Here is a 19,220-nt window from a genome sequence, read left to right on the forward strand (position 1 = left end):
TACCCTCTTCGTGTGTGGAGGCGGCAGCGCTAGTGTTCCTCTTCGGTCACGTGTCCTGTTGATGATGATGATGCCTGTCGTCTTCTTGCTCGTAGAAATGAAATCTTTTAAGTTTTACGTCCCACAGTTATGCCGGCTAGGCTAAAGAAGATGGTGGTGATGAGAAATGAATGTAAAAAGTGGGAGGAAACGGGAGAACCCACGCACAATGTGTTTGTCCACCACAAAGCTCGTTTGGCATGAGCTAGGATCGAACTACCCAGAGTTTACAGAAAATAAGCCTGAGAGTTACTTGTTTTATAGAACTGCACTGGTGAAGAATAATTATCTCTACAAAGCAGTAAAGGTGCACTAAAAATTGCACTAAACACTGAAATATTAGCACTGGTGAACACTAAAACACTGTTATGATAAGGAGAGTTGTTAAGAGAAAAAGCATTAAACAGTTACTGCTTTGCTCAAGGTAGAATCTGTGACACACACTTCATTTTCCTCAAAGGAAAGGCTGTTTCAGCTTTGGCGTAGATAACAGAAATTAACCCACTGACGGTGACTTTCGAAAAACCTGTTGATGATATATGCACATCAGTAGTGGCACTGTTATGGAAAGTGTCGAATGGAATTGGCTCGGAAATTTCAAATTTTGGACCAGTTTTTACTAGACGTCGCGGATGTAGTTGACGATACAGCACGTACAGAAAAATTAAAAATGAAAGTACGATTAAAGTTGTTAAGTCACTGGTACAATTAGTCTATTAAAATAATCACTAGAGGCATAATTGGCGCTGCAAACCCGTAACCCTATCAACCATACTGGTGTATGGTAAAAGCGCACTTCCATGACATTGTGTTTATGAATGACATTTGTTTGAAGAAAGAAAATCTCAATTTCTTGTGCAACTTATCGTTGTACACAGAAATTTAAGAGAAAATTATACATCGTTTCACGCTTAAGTTACCCATATCTTTAGATATTGCAAAATTATTTCAATATGTAAAAGCAAGGCTAATTGTCGTGGCCCACTTACTGGTTCACCGAACTGTAGCGACCTCACTCAATATTGCCTTAAACCTAAAGTTCGTATTATTTTAATCATATATGAGGGATTCTAGAAAACCTCAAAGCAACTGATAACTTATCTAGTAACAGGGACACACGCAGGAAATGGATCCTGGGGCTTTGTACACCCCCCCCCCCCGACTTTTCTATAAATTTAGTCTAATTTCAAGGCTAATTTTACAAATTTTAATACAATTTACCCTCATGTTGAATTTGGATTCCCTCCCTTCGAAAAGCTTTGAACCTCCCGAAATAAATTCCTAAGTATGTCACTGGTGACAGTAGCCATATAAAGCTGACAGGAAATGTAAGAAAGACCACAAATTGAATGTATGGTTTCAGTAAGGAATAAATATGCTTAATACAGCGATCATGAGTAACCATATATGAACCAAGGTTCTCGTCCAGAGTCCGGATGTATTGCGTTTAAACCTACATTTAGTTGGTTTTCCTAATTGACGTTCCTTATTCCTCCCAGATTAATCAGAATATCACATGTAACATATATTCTCTAGTTTATTTTATTCCAAGATTGTTCTCTCATTTTTTATTGTAAAATGACCTTCCGGCTATATACTAACCACTAAATAAATCAACAACAAGCAGAATAACCACGAGCTATCTCCAAGCTAACCATTTCTGTAAATTGGGCCTTTTATATATATATATATATATATATATATATATATATATATATATATATATATAGAAGAAAGGTTGTCAAACTTGGATTTCACCATAATTTAAAACTAAGATTCGCTGGAATGAGGTTTAACAGATACAATTCTTAAAATTACATAGAGTAAGGACTTCAGTTATTATTCCTCCAGAAGTGGACAGAATTAAATTATTTGTCCCTGGTCACGGTCGAAAATGACAATATTCAATTCAAGAATTTTCAGACAAGTCATGACGAACTCATGAATTCCATTGGCTGTAAATATATACGAGAGGTAAATACTATTATGTGCAACAATGGATGCATATATAAGGTTGAATTTAGAATGAACGGTGAAACAATTATGAGTCAAAATACGACATGTGGATAAAATACTGGATTTGGTACTTACGGAGTTACTGTCTGGTGTGGCTATCACCTACAAAATAGCCCCCTTCGGCATTCACACATTTCAGCATTTGCTGTTGTTACTGTTGGTAATAATACTGGAAATCATTTGGTTTTACGTACGAGGTCTACTAATTCCAACTTTACTTCCTCCACTGAGGCAAAACATGATTCCTAGAGGCCAAGCTCTAGTCTTGCGGAAAGAAAGAAGTAATAGGTGCCGGAACGGGCGAATACAGAGATAAGTACCACAACAGTGGTGTTTTTATGTGCCAAACATTGCCTGATGAACAGGTGCGTTCTCCTGGTGCGGAATTCATTCATTTTTCAGCTGAGGTCTCCTTCTTCTCACATTTTCGCGAAGTCTGGGTAAAACTTCAATGTAGTAGTACTGATTGATTGTCTCTCCAGAAGGGACTCACTCAAACATTACAATTCAATCAAAGAACCATCATTGCCTTAAATTCTGAGCATGACTTCTTCAACACTGTCCCTGCCCTTTGAAAAATGTTTATGCCACAGAAATCCTTAAATCTTGGACATACAAGTATCATCTCAATCAGTATTTGGAATGTTTCAGTTGGCGACTTTTAAAGCTTCACACGAAACTTGTTAATCCTTTGTCTTTCTTTCAAATTAGCAATTTTCCGACACAGCATAGTTACATATGTTCATGAAATAATGTGTTACCCGGAAATGCCAACGTTGAGCACGTCAAAACTTTATGCAAACCAGGGGAGCATTGGTGCTTCAACACAACACTAACCAATTTACGGTAACTGATTTCGCTTTGAAACGTAAGTTCAGTTAATTTGTGTGTCGCATCTTGTATAACTTCTTTTTTTCTGCTGTTACTTGTTAGCTTCATAAAGCTTGATATTATTATTATTAATTGTTCATATGTTTCGGAATCATTTAAATAAAAATCAGTGGCCGTGACAAGGGCATGGGACAGGTATCCAGCGAAAAAGGTGGTAAAATTATTGCCTGGTAAATGAACACGAAATACTATAATAGTACGATAGCATTTTTAAAAAAGAAAAATACTCACTGTACTAAACTGTCTGGAACAATGCCGTAACCTCTCAATCGGAATGCATCTTTGACACACAACTTTATGTGTTGTTTCTCAAGAGGTAGAAATGGAACATAGAAGTCAACCAGCTGGCTACCTATAACATCACTATGATGCAGTCCACCTACGAAAGTAATTTACATTTGTCTTAAATGATTCGGCCTTATCAATGAATGTTTCTACCACCATTTGAGCGGAAATTCTTACACTATATATAAAATATTCTAAGATTTACGCACCGTTATGTTCAAAGAAATGAACATTTATACACCTTTCGAAATTACTCGAATCGCATTCACATTTGACATGTTTCGATACACTTGAAACAACTCACACATAAGGAAAAAAAAATACACACCTATTACACTTAGCTAAGTAATGTAACATTGATTTTACAGACAGTGTGCATTTCCTGCGTGGATAAGGAAAAAGATTCGACTAAAAGTTACAGTTTTGTGTCTCTATGCATCTATATATATATATATATATATATATATATATATATATATATATATATATGTGTGTGTGTGTGTGTGTGTATACTAGCATAAGATAAGATTATTTAGGTATTTTCCAAGCCTGGATATTGTTTATTCTAGTGTAAGTGTATTGTGTACATAATGTATGTGTAATTTCCATGTATTCTATTTAGAAACTTTACTCATACATTTAAATATTTTTTTCTTCTTCAGCTTTATTAGATAAAACACCGAAATCATTCTTCCTTCTTTAAGCAGAGGACCGAAATAGCCAACCCGTTCGTCCGTAGAAGGGATTTCTTATTTTCCGGCCCGGGAAAGTTTCTCTGTACATTATTTTACATGCTTATATATATATATATATATATATATATATACAAGGTGGTGCATTTAAAATTTGCCACTCCCTGTTTCTGCGAATATGAGAAAACAAAAAAACACGTCCATCATTATTTTAAGGGGCTTGAATTTTGAGCTATAAAAGGTCCACTCCAGACACCCCCATATAGGGGTACGTGGGGTCAAACTTGAACATTTTAAACGGCAAAGGGGGTTCGAGTAATATATCGTTGGAAAGGTCTCGATAAGAGAAATATTTTGCCAAAAGTGTCAAGTGCCTATGTTGACCCCATCTAAAATGGCGGTGTTTCACATTTTGTGTCCATAAAGTCCGTTGCCACCCAATGTATCTGCGAAACGACTGCGAATATGAGAAAAAAAAAAAAAAAAAAAACGTTCGTCGTTATTTTAAGGGGTTGAAATTAGTGCTATAGAATGTCCAGCCCAGAACTCCCAAATAGGGGTACGGGAGTAAACTTGAAGATTTCAAATGGCAAATGGGGTCGAGTAGTTTGAACGGGCTCGACAAATGAACTTTTTGGTGTAAGTTCTGAATTTGCTAGTTTGCCGAAATCTAAAATGTCCGTGAAATCAAATTTCGGATTGAAGGCCTTTGATGACTTTTAGCTATCTATGGCTTGTGAATGTGGTGCTTCTACGTTTTTGTTTTTCTTTTTTAATTTATTTTTAGGCAGGTGTAAGTATCGTAAAAACTTTTGTAAAACGAGAAAATGATAGTTTATTCGGTTGAGACTTTGTTTCTGTACATCTTGCTCCAGGTTTCGTAAACGGAGGCGCATGTTGGTGTTATATCGTATTGTTATTAGAGTAAGGTTTAAGAAATGGTTATTCCAAAAGTAGGAATAAAGAGTTGCAAAAATATGGACATCAGAAAGAGGGATCAGTACTACCAGAGTGTCGAGAAGAGGTAATCATTACAAGTTTTAGACACGTAGGACTACGTAGTTTCGCTGATTGAAAATTAAACAACCGCATACACAGTCTCAAATAATCTTCCAATTAGTTACATTAGCGTGAATCAACCTTTGCATAAACATCTTAATGTGTCACTTGTTCGTTCTGAGATTTACCTCTAGGCGCACCAGCCGAAACAGAATTGACTACACCGGTTGAGTGTTCGGTCAGGCAGGTTATCCATTTGACAGAGTTGAGTTGACTTGCTTTTGAGGTTAGCCTCCCTTTCAGCAGCGAGGCTACATGAGACGGGACCTCCTGATAAATCCCGAATCCGAAAGACTTAAGCTCTCGCCGGGAATGGAACCCGGGTCTCCCACGCAAAAAGGCGCGCACCCATTTGATAGAGATAGGCTTAAGACCAACAGAAATTAGGCTCACGCAAGCAATTAAAAGTACAATTGTCTATCCTATTTGGACATTTGGATGTTGTTTTGCTTAGCAACTTCTACACTTCTCACATACAATGATGAGTCATGCGTCAGGGTGCTCATAAATTTTAATATTGTAGTTCTGCCTGTCTTCGCGTCGAATCCAATCTTCATACAAAAGAATGTAATTGGGTGCAGTCTTCCAATCAGTACTGAAATGTAGTAGTGAACGCTGTGTTGTTCTAAGACATTTTATCGAGGATACTTTGATTGAGCTTGTGTGTGTGTTCGAGTTTTGCTGAAGATTTTCTTACGACATTCACAATGAATCGTATCAAAGGAGTATGTTCTGCTGAAGATATATTTGAACTTATTTTTCTTTTCGGAAAATGTTGGCGAAACTATCGTGCGACTACTAGAAGATTTAATGAATTGTATCCCTAATCCCTTAAACTAATGACGAATGTTTTTTCGTTTTCTCATATTCGCAGTTGTTTCGCAGATACACGGACTTTATGGACACGAAATGTGAACCCCCGCCACTTTAGATGGAGTCAACGTAGGGACTTCAAACTTTCGGCAAAATATTTATCTTGTCGAGACCTTTCCAACGATATATCACACAAACCTTTTTGCTATTTAAAATTTTCAAGTTGACCCCCGTACCCCTATATGGGGGTGCCTGGGGTGAACTTTTATAGCTCAAAATTTAAGCCCCTTAAAATAATTATGGCCGTATTTTTTCGTTTTCTGATATTTGCAGTTGTTTCGAAGATACACTGAGTGGCAACGGACTTCATGGACACGAAATGTAAACCCCCGCCATTTAGGATGGGGTCAACATAGGGACTTGAAACTTTCGGCAAAATATTTCTCTTGTCGAAATCTTTCCAATGATATATCACTCGACCCCTTTTGCCATTTAAAATTTTCAAGCTGAACCCCTGTATCCCTACATGGGGGAGCCTGGAGTAACCTTTTATAGCTCAAAATTCAAGCCCCTTAAAATAATGATGAACGTGTTTTTGCATTTTCTCATATTCGCAGTCGTTTCGAAGATACAGGGGGTGGTGGCAAATGCACTACAATGTATATATATATAGCTTCTGAGAGCAGCATCACCCTCTAGGAGAGTATAAAAGCAGCGGTATTCCAACAGCCAATGTTTGTTAGTTATTCTACGGTTTAGGATAATCTGGTAGGTTTTTACTGTCTATAATAATGCATTTGTAGGGAACGATAGGATTGCTAGCTATCGTAATTCTGTTGTACTCGGATGAATGTTTCTGAGCTTCTGAGTTTCTGAACTTTCCAGTCCTCAAGTACAAGACTGGGCTCTAATTAAGGATAGGATTGATAGGAGATTTGCTCATGTATATGTTTTCTTTTAATTTATAGAAATTATGTCTATTTATTTTGAATCCTACTCCGTATATGAATTTTTTTTCTTCTGGTAATTCTGTAGACTATTTAAGTTCTCTGAGAAGTCTGGATTTTAGAAAGACCAGCCGTAACCTGTGTATTGTTTGACGAATCCAAAGGTTTTGGGTTCGTGTCCCTCTGAAAGTAGGTTGCATATAAGGACTGTCTGTTAAAGAGAATAAGTCTTACTTTTTAAGGGTAAAGACTAAGGGTTTATACTGTAGTATTCACCTCAAGTATTTCCTGTTCTGTAATGAGGAATATATGCCTCAAGTAAGAGGAATTTCCCTCCAATCCCTAACCTATCATATAAATATTTTTAGCTAGAATCTTTTATAGTGGTTCAATCTATAAGAGTGTGGACTGGGAGTAGGAAATAGGAGAGGCACCTGACAAGAGATGAAAGGGACCTTTGTAAATTAAGAGCATGCCCGAAGGCTTGAAATGCACACAAAGATGGTATGTTCACAGCCACAAATAATTAGACAATATTAATTGAATTTGTGTTTTCATTACAAATTATTATTATTAAGAGTAGGAGCTGTTAACTCTAGAGAGGGTCATAGTTTATATTTGAGCAAGATCTTATTTCAGGCCTCCATGCAAATTCAGTTAAGAAATAGAAATAAACTTGGAATGATCTTTTTATTAATAAAATTATAAGAAAGAGAAAATCTTGAGATCTGTACCAAAAAACAAGAATTCGTGATTTTAATATGATTAAATCGTGACCAATAGGATTAAATTTTAGACAAACTATGCCGATATAGAATATGAAATATTTTATAGAATAAATATTATTTTATCTTATGCTTTGTCTTTAATCACTGCAATACTAAAAAGTAATCTTTAGATTTAGGTATTTATTTGCATACGAGGTAGTAACGAAGAAAAATTAAATGAAATCTTTGAGTTTTACGTCCCACGATTATGCTGAATAGGCTAAGGGACACGGTAATGGTGAGAAATGAATGAAATGATGGAATGAAGAAAGTGGGACGAAACGGGAAAACCCCGTGAAAACTCACGCACACGGTTTGTCCATCACGAAGTTCATTTGGCGCGAGCTGGGATCGAACCAGGGACCCAATACACCACAGATAAACGCTCTACCACTAAGCCACCATCGCCCCCTGGTAGTAACGAAAATTTACGGTGAAAGTGTCCGTGCACCACAGGCAACGACATACAACCACATCATAATGTATTTGTTATTTTTTATTATTATTATTATTATTATTATTATTATTATTATTATTATTATTATTATTATTATTATTATTATTATTATTATTATTTTATGGAATTTCTTCGATTCTTGAGAATAGCTTATGCGCGACGGAATAAGTCAGTAAAAATAGTTGACAGCATTCAATGTTGACACTTCCTTTCTTTACAGAAATCTGATTTAACTTCCTAAAATCTACTCTTAAATTATTACTGAAACTGTCTGCAACGCCACAACTTTCTAATATTACCTTCATTAGTATTTAATGTTGAATTCATGCTTCTAATATAAAATGCTTTATGTATGCTCCTCTCATTCCACGATTTTAAATTATACACTACAGGGTGATTTTTTTAAAAACTCACGGGTTTCATTTGGGTCTAGAATTTCTAACTAAAGTCCGATTTTCATGCAGTTTGCGGCAAATGATCAAGGAAGGAGGGACATTTACGGGACTACGTTTACTAGTTTAAATTCATCGCGAGTTATATCGGCCACGCCTCAAGAAAAACAGTAAATATTCACCAGTGTACCTTACGATTGGAATGAGGTTTTGGTTTTTTGAAGTGGAATTGCAGAATATAAATGATGTGTTAAACCCATAAACGTAAAAAATTATTCCTTGGATGACAAAGATTTCTTGGGCGAGCTAAGGAGTTCACAACTGACATCTTCCGCAATACCTGCCTACGGGATCCGATGCTGTCCTGTTTCATTCAGAAGCGATCCTGTTTCTTTCAATTTATTCACTAGCGACAATACTGTGTTCCTGTCTGGGGCAGAATGTAAGATACATTTGTTTCTAAATGTCCTTTGCATAACAACAACAGATCCCGTTCTCCAAAAACTTTTTAACAACAAACACATGTTGCTCCAAAGAGTACACAATTCTCATTGTGTTCTGATCACAATCATACAATAGCACTCAACGACGTTGTCGTCTAAAGGAGAAAACTCAAACCTCCGCACCGCACTTCATTCCAATTGTAAGGTACACTGACAAATATTTGCTATTTTTCTTGACGCGCGGCAGATATTACCGGGGACGAATTTAAAACAGTAAACATAGTTCCATAAATCTCCCATCCTTCCTTGATCATTTGCCACAAACTGCATGAAAATTGGACTTCAGTTAGAAATTCTAGACCCAAATGAAATCCGTGTTTTTTTTTTTTTTTAAACACTCTGTATTCTGTATTTTTTGTATTCTAAGTATTAAGTTTATTTTCAATATTTTTTTCCAAAGTCAACCAATGACTTACAGGTTTCCTGTATCTCTAATGCAAGCCTTACTTTTGTGTTGATCTTGTCCAATATACAGTGAAATTCCTCTAAAATACAACCTATTTATGTCGACCACCCGTCATCAGGATCGATTTTTACGAGAACCGGAATTATAATTATTATATACCACCTTCATGTCGATTCCCCTCCTCCTGATCGATGACCATAGGTTCTTCATTCTCCATTCATCATTCAGATTCTTCATACTAATTGGCTAAACACTGAACATGTTGCCGACTCCGGAGGAAGCAAAAGAATTCCAGCTTCGCCGCATTGAATATCTACTGCTGATACAACAACAGGTGAGATTTCACACCTAACAATCATTTTGTCAATAATTTATGCGTCGTAATTGTTACCATTGAGCAATTTAATATCCATAACATTTCTTATTCTAGTTCCTGTTTCTTTCCTTTTCACGTCCTATTTTTTTAAGAGAATGAACTAAGCTGAAGGAGATGGATGATTAATTAATGTCAATTATTATGAAATAATTGCTGGAATGCAAATATGGGTGAAAACGGGATCACTAGAAAACGCACGAACCCTCGCATTAGAGGGAGCGCTTTACCATTGAGCTACCATGTCCTCAAACTATGAGAGTTGAAAAAAGATCAACTAGGCAACCAAGTTAAATAATCATCAAAACAAGAATCACAGAAAACAAAAAATGGGTTAGTGGCTTACATATACAAACGTTAGTGGTTATTAACCTTCAAACCGATTATAGGGAACGAAAGTCTGCATAAGGAAAGTAAAAATGAAATGAAATGAAATCTTTGAGTTTTACGTCCCACGGTTATGCCGGTTAGGCTAAAGGAGACGGTGATGATGAGAGATGAGTGAAATGGTGGAATGAAGAAAGTGGGAGGAAACGGGAGAACCCCGAGAAAACCCACGAGCACAGTGTTTGTCCACCACAAAGTTCACTTGGCGGGGGCTGGGATCGAACATAAGGAAAGTAATGACAATGGTGTTAGACTCGTGAACTTTGCAACACCCAAAACTTTTTGAAAGCTAAAACAAAGGAACTTGAAGATAATAGTAAAAGTAAAAACATTCGGGACATGTTTAAGATGATTAACGAATTTAAGAAAGGCTATCAACCTCGTGCTTATATATTAAAGAAAGCTGACGGAACACTTCTTACTGATACAGACAGCATCTTAAATAGATGGAAAGATTTCTTTGACGACTTGCTTAACACGGAGCCAAAAACTAATATGCGTGGAGAAAGGGAGATACACACCGCAGAACTGTATATTTCAGAATCCAACCGAATAGAAGTAGAAATCGCTACAAGAAATTAAAGAAACACAAATCTCCGGGTGTAGACGAAATTCCGGCTGAGTTAATTTTAACTGGAGGTGAAAAATTGTGGAACAAAATACACGAACTCATTCTCCTTATCTGAAACAAGAAAGAACTGCCACAAGAGTGTAAAGAATCAATCATTGTTTCAATTCACAAGAAACGCGACAAAGCTGACTGTAATAATTATCGAGGCATTTCTCTTCTGTCAACATCCTAAAAAAATCCTTTCAAACATTCTATTAGCAAGATTGACTCCATACGCAGATGAAATTATTGGAGATTATCGGTACGGATTTAGACGAAATCGATCAACTATCGACCAAATATTTACCATTCGTCAAATACTTGAAAAGTGGGAATACAATATCTCGATACATCAACTATTTATTGATTTTAGAAAAGCTTACCACTCGGTTAGGAGAGAAACATTGTACAGCGTTCTTACAGAATTTAAAATACAAAAAACTAATTAGATTAATTAAGGTACGTTTAAATGAATCAAAGTATAGTCCAGGTAAGAAAATTTTTGTCTACGAGCTTTCACGTCGCGAGTGGCTTGAAACAAGGAGATGCGTTGTCGCCATTATTATTCAACTTTGTCTTGGAATACGCTATAAAGAAAATCAAAGATAGCAACCAAGGATTAGAGTTGAATGGTCTTCACCAGGATATGGCGCAAGTTTTACGTCCCACGATTATGCCGGTTAGGCTAAAGGTGACGGTGAAGATGAGAAATGAATGAAATGATGGAATGAAAAAAGTAGGAGGAAACGGGAGAACCCCAGAAAACCCACGAGCATGGTGTTTGTCCACCACAAAGTTCACACGGCGCGAGCTGGGATCGAACCAGGAACCCCAGGCACCGGAGGTGAGCGCTCTACTACTGAGCCATTGCGCCCCCGTAAATTTAATAGGAGAGGATAGGAGAACAATAGAAAGAAAAGCAGAGGTCTTGTTAAACGCTTGCATGGACACGGGTCTAGAAGTAAACCCACATGGAAGTGCGTCGGGACCGTAATACGGCAAATTATGGATGCGTTAAAATATTAAATAATATTTTTTATAAAGTGGATGCTTTTAAATATCTAGGATCAATATTAACAGATGAAAATCATATTCACGAAGAAATTAAATGTAGACTAAATGCAGGTAATTCCTGTTATTATTCAGTTCAGAAATTCGAAAATTCTGTCGAGAAATTTGAAGCTTAAAATATATAAAACGATAATCATGCCTGTTGTTCTATGTGGTTGCGAAACGGTCGCTTACTCAGAGGGAAGAACGTAGACTGAAAGTATTTGAGAACAGGATCTTAAGACGTATATTCGGACCCAAGAGAAACGGGAATGGGAAATGGCGGAAACTTTATAACGGGGAACTACATAATTTATACGGCTTACCAAACATTGTTAGGGTCATGAAGTCGAGGAGGCTTAAGTGGGCAGGTGATGTAGCTAGGATGGAAGAAAGTAGAACCGCTTTCAAAGTCTTGACTGGAAGGCTAATCAGAAAACGACCATTAGGAAGACCTAAGCGCAGATGGGAGGACAATATTAAAATGGATCTCGCAGAAATAGGAATACGAAGTAAAAATTGGATCCAGTTGGCTAAGGATAGAAGTCACTGGAGAGCTTTTGTGAACGCGGCATTGAACCTCCGGGTTCCATAAGCCATAGAGTTAGTTAGTTAGTGGTTATTTAAAATAAATGTGCCAGAATTCATTTGTATTAAAGCTGCATAATAGTTAAGACTTGCAATACGATTTTGTCTTATTTATGAATAGTATAGTAAATAGTACAGTAGAAAAGTTTTAAGTGTGAGTAAAAAAGTTTTAATGTAAATTATACACATCATCATTTAAATGATATCACCCTTCTAATACATTCTTCAATTCCCCTCCATTTCACCGTCTCTAATATAAAGTTCTTCGGGAGGGAGAAAAGACAGTGTAGCAGAAAGCACAACAGATAATATAATAATTCAATTGCACACCACTTTATTTGAATTTCACTCCCTGATTGTAAGTTCCTTGAGCACTTTTAAAGAGCACCCCTCTATGCTAGTGGTGTCCAACCTATTTCAGGAAACATTGACAGTCTATCTGTTCAACAGTCCGCTAGAGGGAATAATAAAACGATGACAGTGACCGACACAGACCACCCCGCGGGCTACTTCTCACAACTTGCTGGCCCACCAGTAGAGCGCGGTCGACACATCGAATACCTCTGCTCTAAACGATCGATTCTAGTTTAAAATTTTTAATTGATCATCTTGCAAAGAGCTTTCATTGCGTTTTACTTTTATTTAAACCTAAATACCTTAAACATTTATAAATCTATAAAAATAACTTTTGTAAGTCCAAGATACTTTCGATATCTTTTGACAGAGTCAAAAACCAAGACTGAACTTAAACTTGTGGAATAGAAGTTTATTTTTCTTGAATTGGTAACACTTTTGGAACATGCACGTTTAGTGATTCTGTAGCAAATGACAAACGAGTTGGTTGCAAACTATTACTTTTGAGTATTTTTTTAAAATTAGAAACAGTTAAAGAGTGCCGTATGCGTATAATCATCCAAAACAAATAACATTTAACCACCACGAAAATAAGTAGTCATGAAGTTTCAAGTTGGCAGACACTGGATATTCACAAGAGATTTCACGAGACTCACTACTTGAAATTCTAATTTCTAAACAATTCTTGCACTCACAAGATTTCGGCTCTGCCCTAGAGCCTTGATCACGGCAGATAAAAAATTAGTGATAAAAATATTAAGGAAGTAAGACAGGAAAGAGCAGTGAATGTACACCCTGTAAATTGTTACTGATACTTATTAATTGGTGGTGAGACAAGTGGTGAAATGGCAAAATAGGCATCAATATTTCCCGAAATACAATTACTGTATTGTATAAAATATTAATTTAATTTTTATGCAGCTTGTACAAATGAAGAAATATCACAAAATCTTTTATCTTTATTGTGTTAATGTATCTTTATATTCCGTCCAGCTACTTTTCTTCGAACATCAGAGGCTCAGCTTAATTCTATGAATCATAAATATTGATTTAGGAACAGTAATTAGCGTAACGCACAGAATGTTATTTCATTGTTGGATTGTATGTTATTGTTGGAAAGCGATACTATTTTTAGTAATAATTCGCACGAAACACATTTCTATACGTAAAATCTTACCAAATACGTGCCAATAGTGAACAGTACGTATTTCAGCATCTCGCTTAATTTAAATCTTGATTCCTTAATAGTCCTTGCACTTTCAAGCTTTCGACTCTTCTCTAGAGTCTTATTCGCATAGAAAAAAGAAATTAAAACACTAAGGAAACAAAAGGAACAGACTGACTGAAGAAAGTTGCGCATAGACATCTTGTCATATGTATTGCAGCAATTAAATCACTCGTTAAAATTGGGAAAAAAGCAAAAGGTTGAAAGTATACGTAATTTACAGCATCCAAATTAAAAGTTATTGAGATTAACAATATTTCTAAGAATGTCATACAATCTAATGACAGTAATTTTCAACATCTGCTTTCGTTATTTAAAAATAAATAAATAAAATAATGGATGTTGTAAGAAATTATGTGAATTTAAAATTAACTCAGTAGTAGGAATGCTGTGAAACTGTACCATTTTACTTTCCAGTTGAAGCAATAATAACATTTCATTTTATTGATTGGTTGGATTGTTTCTTGCTAGATAATTTCTGGTTTACTGTTGAGCCCTTGCTGAGATTTACAGGTTTATAATAATTACTAGCCTTTGGCTAGCTGGAGGCTTCGCCCCATGACCTCGCGTTTACTCGGCCTACGGTCTCGCACTTCTTAAACCCACAATTCTACCAAATTTCAAGTTTATTTTCGCATTTCAACTATCTAAAAAATAAAGTTTTGTATTCCAAGAAAACGGCCATTTAAATTACATATGAATTTCTTCATCTCTCTTTAGATCCCTTAAAAAATAAAAATATTCACTTTTGGCAATTTTTCTGTGGGTTAGTCCCGGAAGGCTACAATAATGGCAAATTTCATCATTCTAATCCTGCCGATAGTGCCCAATAATTTCGGGGTGTAAAAGGTGTCCCATATAAATAACATGGGAAAGATTTTTCAGTTTCCCATAAAACCACTCTAACGTTAACGAAAACGTACAAGCATACCGAATTTCAAGTTACTCCAATTCCAAGTGCCTAAAACAAGAAATTGTATGTCCAAACAAAGGTCAATTTAAATAACATGGAGAATTGCTTCATCCCCTCTTTAGACCCCTAAAAATTAACAATATTTAATTTTGGTAATTTTCCTGTGGGTTAGTCCCGGAAAGCTCCAATGATGCCAAAATTTCAACTCTCAACGTCAACTGGAAGTACTCGTTACATTTTTGTCAATTCATGTAATTGGATCAAAAGATCCAATATATTTCGGGCAAAAATTTTATTGTAGGCCTTATATATCGTGAACTGCATACAGTGTAGATAAACTAAAACTAACAATTTACTCAGTATGATGTGATGTTTGAAATATGGTGGACAAACACCGTGTGCGTCGGTTTTCTCGGGGTTCTCCCGTTTCCTCCCACTTTCTTCATTCCATCATTTCATTCATCTCTCATCAACACCGTCTCCTTTATCCTAACCGGCATAAACGTGGGACGTAAAACTCAAAAATTTAATTTCATTTCTTATATATATACATTGTGAATACATTTTACCTTTTTCGTTAAAAGCTCCCTTTTCCAGAAGATCAGAAAAGTCCTCTAATTTCACACGCTCCCGCATTTTCCCTTCCTGCCAAAATTTTAACATTCGTTCACCGATGAGAGAGCCTCCAGTATTTGAAAGGAAAATGAATATGCTTTTCCTGAAAATACACACACAAAAAAATCTCAAACTGTAAAGTAATTACATAATTCTGTTATCAGCAGGATAGAAACGCTAATTTAAGATACAATCAGCTGCTTACATTATTTTTAATACTATCTTAGAGTTATTTTCATGTCATCATCATCATCATCATCATAGGTATTCTACCAGTCTTGCGTTTTTATTTTAGTTACAAATACAGAATGATGACTCAATCAAGGTTACCAGAGATTTTCTATTTTCATTTGACAACCAAGTTCAACTGGTCGCCTTAACTTCTTCGAGTTCCTCATTCTAGAAAGTTTAATTGTAAAAGAAAAGTATACTCACAAAGCTTTGCATGGTCAAAAACGGAGAAATAAAAATAATAACGTTATTGAATTTTTGTACTATCAGCAACTAAATTCCCTGAGTTTTCAAGGTTTTCTCTGACTAAAATTAAATTTCCTAACTTTTCCAGTTACCTGGTAACCCTGTTCAATGCATAAAGATTGCATGCAGGGAGAATCTAAAATAGGCACAATGTATCGTTCGGACCTAATTCCGCTGCACTACAACTTGATCCTAAATCTTTGTAAACTTCCACTTTAAATCACTAAGAAATAAGACGAGAGGACACATATGACAATCAGAGGTTATAACAAACTTTTATAGCAAATTCTATATTAGGTAAATTAAATAAATTTAGACTGAAAAAGTGCAATTGAAGCAGTGATTGAACCCGGGTCTTCGGCTTACTGTCCTGACTATCAAGCTACCCATTCCCTCCCTACATAGTCCCACGTTTTACACTCTCCTAACGCCTGCCAGCGAAAGAATAAACCTTGCTAAACATTGGCAATATCTGATTAAGAAGAAAGCGTTTATTACACTTCTGCTTTGAGGAACTAGAATGTTAATACAATTCATATCGGCACCATTGACGGATTGAGAACTGCCAAAGTATGCTACACATTAGGCTGGTAGAGAGTTCTATAGTAGAAACAAAAGCATATGACGATTGTTCTTTCGATGGCAGATGTTCAGGTAAAATAAAGATTGGCACACAGACACAGTAAATCGAAGATTCGAGCCAATGTCTTTACATAGGTTGGATAAGATAAGATATATACCTGAAATTGACATTATCGATCTGCTTATGATAATCGATAAACGGCTTAATTCCATCTAAAACTTTCTGCGGCATTTTATCCGCTTCATCGAATATGAAAAGAGAGTTCTCACACTGCGTTACATTGCCTCTAATCCAGTCTTGCAGGTGAAGCTATGAAAAAGACAAGCATATATTAATCATTTATCGATAATAAGTGTTTCAAGTAAATTAAACAATATACTGTCTTATATCTATATCTATATATCTATACACTACTGCTCTCGAATATGCTGGATTTTTGTGAGCATGTACAATGAAGCAATTATTTTGACAGAAGAATTGTGCCGTGTAAAAAGTACTCCTGCCTCAAGCATAAAATTTGGTGACAGTTGAATCCAGATTAGAGAAGTACTATAGATGATATGTCCAATCATATATATATATATATATATATATATATTTAAATTGGAACCAAAAAAGACAATTTCATAGTAAAAAAAACTGTTGAAGGAGAGACAAGATATTGGTTTCGTTTGAAAGATATAGACACGCGGGGTCAATGCAGTGGCGGAAATTTGGAAGAAAAAGCACTTGTCCAAATTTTGTATTTCTTTATAGCTTGTTGATATGCAAACGTTAAGAAAAAAAAAATCCATACTTCCAGAAAGGTTTCCAATGGCCAATATACGGGCTTTCGTGCTCAACTGTCCCTCGGTGGGGAGTGTAGACGTAGTGTTAGTTGTTGCTGTTTCAACGAGCAACAATAGGATATACAAAACCATCGTAAACACTTTTTCAGAGTATGGTATTTTTGACTTTTTAAGCGTTAGCATATGAACAAGCTATAAAAAAACTACAAAATTTGAACAACTGCATTTTCTTTCAAATTTCTGTCACTGCATTGACCTTGCATGCCTATATCTTTCAAACAGAACTACGTAATATCTTGCCTCACCTTCTACAGTTTTGTTTATAATATGCAATACCTATTATCAAATTGTCTTCTTTTGGTTCCAATTATAAGAAATATGATTGCACATATCATCTGTATTACTTCTTTAATCTCGATTCAACTGTTGCCAAATTTTATGCTTGAGGCAGAAGTATTTTCAACACACGGTGGCAAAGTCCTCGTGCCAAAATAATAGCTTCACTGTAGATGTTCCCAAAAATCAAGCATGTTGGGACTCAATGTACACTTTTTCTTTCACACTTGGGTTCACTGACCACCTAAAACAATGAAATATATCTGACAAGGGTTTGTAAGAGGTGAAGATGATTTTGTATACTTCCAAATGTAAAGGTGAATAACATACAAAGGTAAATTCAACAGCAGAAACAGCATAGGAATAACATGTCTTCAATGCTGCGGCTAAGTTCCAAGTAATAAGTATTGCTTATATTATGGGAAAATGTTGTTTCCATAAATATGAGCCTAACCACAGGTGTAACTACGGTGTAAGCCTGTGCGTAACTTTTTTTTTTTCTTTCTTTCTTGAATGGGCCATCTCAAAGCACTTGTTTATCAAGAAAAATCACTGATCTCCGATACCTCGAACAACGAATCAGGCATGCTTATGACTCTGTGATGCCGGAAGTGTTATTAGGTGTCCTCAGGACTGGAAAAAACGTCTTGCATTATGTGTAGCACACAACGGGAACACATATAGCGTATCTTGTAGGATCCTACATGCAATATTTCTTTCACAAACTTTCATTACTGATTAAAGTTAGGTGAAAAATAACTTCAGATTCGGATTTCTGGCGAAATTCTAGCCTAAAATCACGAGTAGCATGCCCCTACAAATTGAATTGAATTGAACTGAATTGAATAGCTCTTTATTTCAGCGGGCGAGGTTCAGCCGGAGGCTGCTCTGCCACCTAACCCTTGTCATCATTACAAAGAAAAGAAAAAAAAGATACAAATAAGACACAAGATACAAATAAATACATAACATGATACATTCAATAACACTAAGGATAAACAAAACACTCAATTAATGTAAAAACAATAAATAAACAAAAAAAAAAAAAAAAAACTTTACTCATATCACTAGTCCAATTTCATACCAATTTCTGTAAACCTTTCATGTGTGCCAATGCTTTGTCTCTGATCTCTAAATAATAATGTTTGGAGTGATGATTTAAATGAATTGTGCGGTTTGTAAGTGGTTGACTTTGGTAGGCAGTTCCAGATTCTTACTGCGGAAATTGAAAATGCCTTCTCTGATATTTTTAAAGAATGCCGCGGCATATTCAGTTTATTACTTCATCGGGTATTGTAACGATGAATCTCTGATCTACATCTTAATTTATGATGCAAGTAAGGTGGTGTTTTATGTGAATTTATTTTGTATAGTAAACAACAATACGGGAGATATCGTCTTCAAAACATAATTAGGATATTGTTTTCATTAAGTACCGGCAGAATATGCTGAGACTTTCTGTAATTGAGAGAAAAGCGTATAGAGTAGTTCTGTATTTTCTATATTGCCCTAGTATTTTGAGTGGAGAGAGAGCATATATTGAATTGCAGTAATCGAACAGAGGCAAATCTGAAATATCGGACCTGAATTCAAAAAGCGGATTGCAAGATGACCGTCATGATGCCAAATGGCTCCATCTGGTGCGCCCCATCTC

The 19,220-nt window shown here is 35.8% G+C and overlaps 1 protein-coding gene across 1 annotated transcript in view; it reads right to left on the reverse strand.

The window, feature by feature from the left end:
• The window catches only part of LOC145690193 (torsin-1A-like), a 57,507-nt gene that overhangs the window by 12,241 nt on the left and 26,046 nt on the right, over nucleotides 1-19,220 (reverse strand). The window contains exons 4-6 of the mRNA XM_081764842.1: nucleotides 16,600-16,751; nucleotides 15,337-15,485; nucleotides 3,178-3,325 (exon numbers count right to left, since the gene is read on the reverse strand). Of these exons, the coding sequence (XP_081620968.1) occupies nucleotides 3,178-3,325; nucleotides 15,337-15,485; nucleotides 16,600-16,751 (449 nt within the window). The remainder of the gene's footprint in view (nucleotides 1-3,177; nucleotides 3,326-15,336; nucleotides 15,486-16,599; nucleotides 16,752-19,220) is intronic.

This window comes from Thermobia domestica, chromosome 7, assembly GCF_964235325.1.
Source record: "Thermobia domestica chromosome 7, izTheDome1.hap1.1, whole genome shotgun sequence".
Taxonomy (NCBI): domain Eukaryota; kingdom Metazoa; phylum Arthropoda; class Insecta; order Zygentoma; family Lepismatidae; genus Thermobia; species Thermobia domestica.